Genomic DNA, 8,834 nt, shown 5'->3' with positions numbered 1-8,834 from the left:
CATTCCCCACACAGAGATGTGGAGTACTAAAGAAAAGCCATTCCCTACACAGAGATGTGGAGTTCTAAAGAAAAGCCATTCCCCACACAGAGATGTGGAGTACTAAAGAAAAGCCTTACAGAGATGTGGAGTACTAAAGAAAAGCCATTCCCCACAGAGAGATGTGGAGTACTAAAGAAAAGCCATTACCCACAGAGAGATGTGGAGTACTAAAGAAAAGCCTTACAGAGATGTGGAGAACTAAAGAAAAGCCATTCCCCACAGAGAGATGTGGAGTACTAAAGAAAAGGCATTCCCCACACAGAGATGTGGAGTACTAAAGAAAAGCCACACAGAGATGTGGAATACAAAAGAAAAGTCATTCCCCACACAGAGATGTGGAGTACTAAAGACCAGCCACTCACCAAACAAAGAAGTGGAGTACTAAAGAAAAGCCACTCAGAGATGTGGAATACAAAAGAAAAGTCATTCCCCACACAGAGATTTGGAGTACTAAAGAAAAGCCAATCCCCACACAGAGATGTGGAGTATTAAAGAAAACCCATTCCCCACACAGAGATGTTGAGTACTAAAGAAAACCCATTCACCACACAGAGATGTGGAGTATTAAAGAAAACCCATTCCCCACACAGAGATGTTGAGTACTAAAGAAAACCCATTCCCCACACAGAGATGTGGTGTACTATAGAAAAGCCACACAGAGATGTGGAATACTAAAGAAAACCCATTCCCCACACAGAGATGTTGAGTACTAAAGAAAACACATTCCCCACACAGAGATGTGAAGTACTAAAGAAAAGCCATTCCGCACAGAGAGATGTGGAGTACTAAAGACCAGCCACTCACCAAACAAAGAAGTGGAGTACTAAAGAAAAGCCACACACAGATGTGGAGTACTGAAGAAAACTCATTCCCCACACAGAGATGTGAAGTACTAAAGAAAACCCATTCACCACACAGAGATGTGGAGTATTAAAGAAAACCCATTCCCCACACAGAGATGTGAAGTACTAAAGAAAAGTCATTTCCCACACAGAGATGTGGAGTACGAAAGAAAAGCCACACAGAGATGATGGAATACTAAAGAAAAGCCATTCCCCTCACAGAGATGTGGAGTACTAAAGACCAGCCACTCACCAAACAAAGAAGTGGAGTACTAAAGAAAAGCCACTCAGAGATGTGGAATACAAAAGAAAAGTCATTCCCCACACAGAGATTTGGAGTACTAAAGAAAAGCCATACAGAGATGTGGAGTACTGAAGAAAACTCATTCCCCACACAGAGATGTGAAGTACTAAAGAAAACCCATTCACCACACAGAGATGTGGAGTATTAAAGAAAACCCATTCCCCACACAGAGATGTGGGGAATGGCTTTTCTTGAGATGTGGAGTACTAAAGAAAACCCATTCCCCACACAGAGATGTTGAGTACTAAAGAAAACCCATTCCCCACACAGAGATGTTGAGTACTAAAGAAAACACATTCCCCACACAGAGATGTGAAGTACTAAAGAAAACCCATTCCCCACACAGAGATGTGAAGTACTAAAGAAAAGCCATTCCCCTCACAGAGATGTGGAGTACTAAACAAAAGCCACACAGAGATGTGGAGTACGAAAGAAAAGCCACACAGAGATGTGAGTACTAAAGAAAAGCCACACAGAGATGTGCAGTACTAAAGAAAAGCCACACGGAGATGTGGAGTACTAAAGAAAAGCAGCCACACAGAGATGTGGAGTACGAAAGAAAAGCCACACAGAGATGTGAAGTACTAAAGAAAAGCCATTCCGCACAGAGAGATGTGGAGTACTAAAGAAACGCCACACAGAGATGTGGAGTACGAAAGAAAAGCCACACAGAGATGATGGAATACTAAAGAAAAGCCATTCCCCACTCCGAGATGTGGAGTACTAAAGAAACGCCACACAGAGATGTGGAGTACTGAAGAAAACTCATTCCCCACACAGAGATGTGAAGTACTAAAGAAAACCCATTCCCCACACAGAGATGTTGAGTACTAAAGAAAACCCATTCCCCACACAGAGATGTGAAGTACTAAAGAAAAGCCATTCCGCACAGAGAGATGTGGAGTACTAAAGAAAACCCATTCCCCACACAGAGATGTGAAGTACTAAAGAAAAGCCATTCCGCACAGAGAGATGTGGAGTACTAAAGACCAGCCACTCACCAAACAAAGAAGTGGAGTACTAAAGAAAAGCCAATCCCCACACAGAGATGTGGAGTATTAAAGAAAACCCATTCCCCACACAGAGATGTTGAGTACTAAAGAAAACCCATTCACCACACAGAGATGTGGAGTATTAAAGAAAACCCATTCCCCACACAGAGATGTTGAGTACTAAAGAAAACCCATTCACCACACAGAGATGTGGAGTATTAAAGAAAACCCATTCCCCACACAGAGATGTTGAGTACTAAAGAAAACCCATTCCCCACACAGAGATGTTGAGTACTAAAGAAAACCCATTCCCCACACAGAGATGTGGTGTACTTTAGAAAAGCCACACAGAGATGTGCAGTACTAAAGAAAAGCCACACAGAGATGATGGAATACTAAAGAAAAGCCATTCCCCAGACCATGACATGGAATACAAAAGAAAAGCCATTCCCCACACAGAGATGGGGAATACTAAAGAAAAGCCATTCCCCTCACAGAGATGTGGTGTACTAAAGAAAACTCATTCCCCACACAGAGATGTGGTGAACTATAGAAAAGCCACACAGAGATGTGGAATACTAAAGAAAACCCATTCCCCACACAGAGATGTTGAGTACTAAAGAAAACCCATTCACCACACAGAGATGTGGAGTATTAAAGAAAACCCATTCCCCACACAGAGATGTGGGGAATGGCTTTTCTTGAGATGTGGAGTACTAAAGAAACGCCACACAGAGATGTGGAGTACTAAACAAAAGCCACACAGAGATGTGGAGGACGATGAAATATTGATAAAAGTTGAGTTTGTCTCATGGTATTGTTAATGTTTATTTTAAAAGGAGTACTAAAGAAAAGCCATACAGAGATGTGGAGTACTGAAGAAAACTCATTCCCCACACAGAGATGTGAAGTACTAAAGAAAAGCCATTCCGCACAGAGAGATGTGGAGTACTAAAGACCAGCCACTCACCAAACAAAGAAGTGGAGTACTAAAGAAAAGCCAATCCCCACACAGAGATGTGGAGTATTAAAGAAAACCCATTCCCCACACAGAGATGTTGAGTACTAAAGAAAACACATTCCCCACACAGAGATGTGGGGAATGGCTTTTCTTGAGATGTGGAGTACTAAAGAAAGGCCACACAGAGATGTGGAATACAAAAGAAAAGTCATTCCCCACACAGAGATGTGAAGTACTAAAGAAAACCCATTCCCCACACAGAGATGTGGAGTACGAAAGAAAAGCCACACAGAGATGATGGAATACTAAAGAAAAGCCATTCCCCTCACAGAGATGTGGAGTACTAAACAAAAGCCACACAGAGATGTGGAGTACGAAAGAAAAGCCACACAGAGATGATGGAATACTAAAGAAAAGCCATTCCCCAGACCATGACATGGAATACAAAAGAAAAGCCATTCCCCACACAGTGATGTGGAGTACTAAAGAAAAGCGACACAGAGATGTGGAGTACTAAAAAAAAGCCATTCCCCACACAGACATGTGGAGTACTAAAGAAAAGCCAATCCCCACACAGAGATGTGGAGTATTAAAGAAAACCCATTCCCCACACAGAGATGTGGAGTACTGAAGAAAAGTAATTCCCCACACAGAGATGTGGTGGACTATAGAAAAGCCACACAGAGATGTGGAATACTAAAGAAAACCCATTCCCCACACAGAGATGTGGAGTACTGAAGAAAACTCATTCCCCACACAGAGATGTGAAGTACTAAAGAAAAGTCATTTCCCACACAGAGATGTGGAGTATTAAAGAAAACCCATTCCCCACACAGAGATGTTGAGTACTAAAGAAAACACATTCCCCACACAGAGATGTGAAGTACTAAAGAAAAGTCATTTCCCACACAGAGATGTGGAGTACTAGTACTGAAGAAAAGTCATTCCCCACACAGAGATTTGGAGTACTAAAGAAAAGCCAATCCCCACACAGAGATGTGGAGTACGAAAGAAAAGCCACACAGAGATGTGGAATACAAAAGAAAAGTCATTCCCCACACAGAGATGAGGAGTACTAAAGAAAAGCCATTACCCACAGAGAGATGTGGAGTACTAAAGAAAGGCCACACAGAGATGTGGAATACTAAAGAAAAGTCATTCCCCACACAGAGATGAGGAGTACTAAAGAAAAGCCATACAGAGATGTGGAGTACTGAAGAAAAGTCATTCCCCACACAGAGATGAGGAGTACTAAAGAAAAGCCATACAGAGATGTGGAGTACTGAAGAAAAGTCATTCCCCACACAGAGATTTGGAGTACTAAAGAAAAGCCACACGGAGATGTGGAGTACTAAAGAAAACTCATTCCCCACACAGAGATGTGGAGTACTAAAGAAAAGCCACACAGAGATGTGGAGGACGATGAAATATTGATAAAAGTTGAGTTTGTCTCATGGTATTGTTAATGTTTATTTTAAAAGCAACTATCAACACTTCAAAATAATACTTTCAGAATCTGTGACTTTTCAGATTTTTGCTAATATCCGAAATATGTTGTATGATTTGGGAAAAACTCAGGGCTGAATATCTCATCCCGGGGCAGAGAGTGGTTATATGGTTCTAAAGACATCTGAGTGACGTTGTGTAAATATTGGTTTTGAGCTCATTTAGCTAGTCCAAGGCTGGAGTTCCAGTCTTTGACCTAAAAAGTTCTGAAGATACTTGATTTGGAACTCACTCAGCAACAAATGCACTCAATATTTTGAGTTCTATTGCTTGTAATGTTAGAAGATTTTGACAATTTTGTTTACTAGTTGATGTTGTGTTTTAGAGTAATGTTACAAATTTTAGGGGCTTAGATGTACAATAATATATGCTAAGTACTGTTGGAAAGATGGATATTTTGTTCAAAGTTTTTCACAGTCATAGATCCACTTCTTGTATATTCATGAGGTTGACGTAAGCCACATGCCGAAAACTGTGGTTTAAGTGGCTGGAAGCGTCGTAGCCTTTTTTTCCCTTAAATAACCAGTCAATCAACGGCACATGGCTGATGTCAACCTCTTGCGTATACAAAACATGCTTCTATGACTGCGAAAAACTTAGAAACTCGGAAATGGCAAGTGTTGTTGAGGAAACAGAGATCATATCTGTGGAACAAAAATATATTTTACGTCAATATAGGAGTTTTAAAAAAATGTAAAGAAAAATTACCTATTTTTCCAAGGGTACTAAGCACTCTTTTATATCAACTAGAAATGTGGATGTTGATGCGATTAATTTATGTGCCGTCGATTCTTTGACATCCGAGAACTTTCCTCCCTTCTCATATATTATCATCATTGGGGGTGACATTTTTACCTAAACCCCTTAAACTTGTAAAATTACTCTAAACACCTTAGTTTATATTTAGGTCCAAATATAACTGTAACAAGTTCTAAGGTACCTGTGGTTTTAGGTAGTCATCCACAAGTATTGCACTAGTCCGTTTACAATTTTGAAGAGAAGGATTGCCTGTGTCGTACTGCGGTTACTTAGAAGGAAGAATGTTGGTGTTCTGTATGCTACAGCCTGGAGGTTATTCGGATTTGAAGGACATGTCATGCTAAACAGTTCAAATACAAATATTCAATTTGTTTCATAATTTATTACTATGAAAACATAAATATCCAGCTTCAAGGTATCAATTCAGCAAACGGTCAAATTTACCTCGTCTGGAATAGACGCCGGTTTCGTTGGAGATGGTGTCGAGCTTTTATCTTTGCCGGTCTTCGGTGGAGACGCGGTGTTATCTCTCCCATCTTGTTTCTTGGGAGATGACTTGGCATCCTTTCGTTTGCTCCGCCTGTATACCCATAATCCCCCAATGACGACTGCTAAAGGAGCACCGATAGCGAGCGCTACTTGCCATTTAGGCCAAGTATCTGTCGAATTCGGGTCACTAACCACACTTTTACTGGCCGCAGCCATATTGGAAAAGATCGCACGTGACCAGTTTCAGTTTGTAGATCAAGGTCTCAAAGACGTTTGAAAAGAGCTACGCATGTTTTTGCGTTAAAATATGGAAAGAAGTGTGCCGAATTTGATTTTCTTGTAAAACATACTTGCCAACTCTCCCTATTTAATTTTTGGAGGGAGACCCGATTTGGACACTAAAACTGAATTGCTATTCCTATTTTCTGAGCTTTGATGATACTGCTCTAGAGATGCTAATTAAAACAGTTATTTTCATTTAACAGTTAGGGTGTACATACACGCATTTTAGTTATGCTTTTAATTCTGGGTATGCGTTTTCTCTCCATGAACATTTTAAAATGTTGGCAAGTATTGTAAAATTATGCTTTACACATGAATAATTGACTGTGACCTTGTTTCCATCAACTGAGAGGTTTTTTTGGAGAAAAGAAAATGTGTGTCTAGATTTCATATGATGAGCATGCACAGTAACGATTATAATTAACTCCCTTGCTGAAAATTGAAAAAAGGTTAATGGAGTATAATGGTAACCCATGTTGCTGTAATCAGTGATAATTTAAAGTCATTGCAGTGCTATACATATTTTTTCCACCTTTGCTTTTGATGTGTCAATATTTAAAAATGTATTGTCATTACACATAGTCCTAAAAATTAGAGACAGTCATTGAGATTGAGGATGTTTGATAGGGTACGTGCTTGTAGTTGCCTTTATAGTACACACATATTTTCTATGTTTACAAAGCAATTTATCATCAAGTGTAAAATAGGTTCTGCTGTTTGGGTCACAAAAATATAACAATGAGTAGTTAGTTACTGAGAAGTTCACTTGCATATTTCATTTTGGAACAAAAACAAGGATGGCATATACTTGATATGCAGCTTATTATCATAGTTATTATTACTGATGCCAGTTCTTACATCTATGGTATTTTCCTGGATTTCTTTCCACTTTACAATTTGCCAAAACAAGACCGATTGTATAATAAAAATTGATAGCAATTTCCATTTTATTGAGAGTTTTGACTTTGTTTAATTTCGATGATTTATACTGCATCAAGAAAACTCCTTAAACTGTTAGTGAATAGTAGTTTCACATTAACAGTTTAGATATTACTAAGTAAAGAAATCATAATCACTCGACACATGTTCACAAAAAGTAGTTTTAAATATTTGTGTCATGAACAGACACATATATAATTCATGGTTTGTCTTCGTGTAGATGTGATACCTTTTGATTTTGATGTTGGTTTCTTAATTGAATTAGGTTCTGGATTGTGGTTGGTTGGTATTCCGTGGACTTGTACGCAAGTTTTTTTTATAGTGAAATGATAAATGGATGTTTATTAATTAGAGAGGAAACATGTTGATCCTTTGAGTTTGTCTTTAATTTATTTCCTTCTTTTAGTATCGTTTATTTTGATAGATGATCATGGTTTATCTTTTTGTATGCCATCATTTGTCACACGGTAACGTAATAATATAACAGTTATATGGATTTGATAATGTCTGCCTCAAAATTCGTATGACCTCCAAAAACATTCTTGCGAATTTGCTTGCAATGCATCAGTGTTGCTGTATACGTAGTTATTTATGCATGGAGATATCAGATCACTGTTTACCGGGAGAATTTGCTGCCGCTTAATTTTCGCAACAAGGGCGAAATCATCGTGACAGTGAATATAAGTACACGGTTTACCCTAAATCGTAAATGTGAAGGGCCAAATTCACACCGGGCAAATATGGATTTTATCAGTGTATAGGGCAAACATTTCCCAGTATATAATGTTACTTCATTTTGGAAGTTTATATTCGCACCATTGAATACAAAAAAAACCTTTTTAAATAATAGAAAGTAAGGAAATGGCACGATAACTATCGTGATCACCCTTAGATTTGTTGTGACCTTTTATACAGTGTACAAATCAGACCTTTTGTAAGCTGAAGTGGGACATACTCTAACCTGTGGAATGCGTTAAATAAAACACATAAACAGTTGTATAAGGTGTCGTTAGCATATATCAAGTGCTCATAAACAATATGATCATACCCAGCTGCTTTGCCAACAGGGAAGTTTTTGCAGATGCACTTGACCTCATTTAAAGAAAAATGATCAAAGCAGTCATTTAGCACTTTAGCGATCCGTACGAATTAGTGAATTTAATTAGCTCTATCTTATACGCCGCCATTGAGTTCTGGCGTTACTATTGTGACAAGTATAATATCATTTAATCAGAATTCGTTTGTTTTCTGTCTTATAAGTAGTATATTATTGGTCCTAGTTTTCAGGTGATTGCAACAAGAAGTAAGTCGTCGCCCTCGTTTCATTCTGTTAAACATACCTTTACTGTATGAGCCACTCGATCTCCCCAAATATCTATCTACCCCGTTAATTACTCGACCACCCGATCTCCCCAAATATCTATCTACCCCGTTAATTACTCGACCACCCGATCTCCCCAAATATCTATCTACCCCGTTAATTACTCGACCACCCGATCTCCCCAAATATCTATCTACCCCGTTAATTACTCGACCACCCGATCTCCCCAAATATCTATCTACCCCGTTAATTACTCGACCACCCGATCTCCCCAAATATCTATCTACCCCGTTAATTACTCGACCACCCGATCTCCCCAAATATCTATCTACCCCGTTAATTACTCGACCACCCGATCTCCCCAAATATCTATCTACCCCGTTAATTACTCGACCAC

At 39.1% G+C, this 8,834-nt stretch overlaps 1 protein-coding gene across 1 annotated transcript in view; it reads right to left on the bottom strand.

The window, feature by feature from the left end:
• The window catches only part of LOC110458987 (mitochondrial import receptor subunit TOM70-like), a 32,053-nt gene extending 25,925 nt beyond the window's left edge, over positions 1-6,128 (bottom strand). Inside the window, exon 1 of the mRNA XM_021511003.1 lies at positions 5,851-6,128. Coding sequence (XP_021366678.1) covers positions 5,851-6,111 — 261 coding nt within the window. The 5' untranslated portion in view covers positions 6,112-6,128. The remainder of the gene's footprint in view (positions 1-5,850) is intronic.
• Between the last annotated feature and the right edge of the window lie 2,706 nt (positions 6,129-8,834).

Source organism: Mizuhopecten yessoensis, unplaced genomic scaffold, assembly GCF_002113885.1.
Source record: "Mizuhopecten yessoensis strain PY_sf001 unplaced genomic scaffold, ASM211388v2 scaffold9895, whole genome shotgun sequence".
Taxonomy (NCBI): domain Eukaryota; kingdom Metazoa; phylum Mollusca; class Bivalvia; order Pectinida; family Pectinidae; genus Mizuhopecten; species Mizuhopecten yessoensis.
The sequence above is the reverse complement of the archived record's forward strand: the minus strand, read 5'-3'. Positions and strand labels throughout refer to the sequence as shown.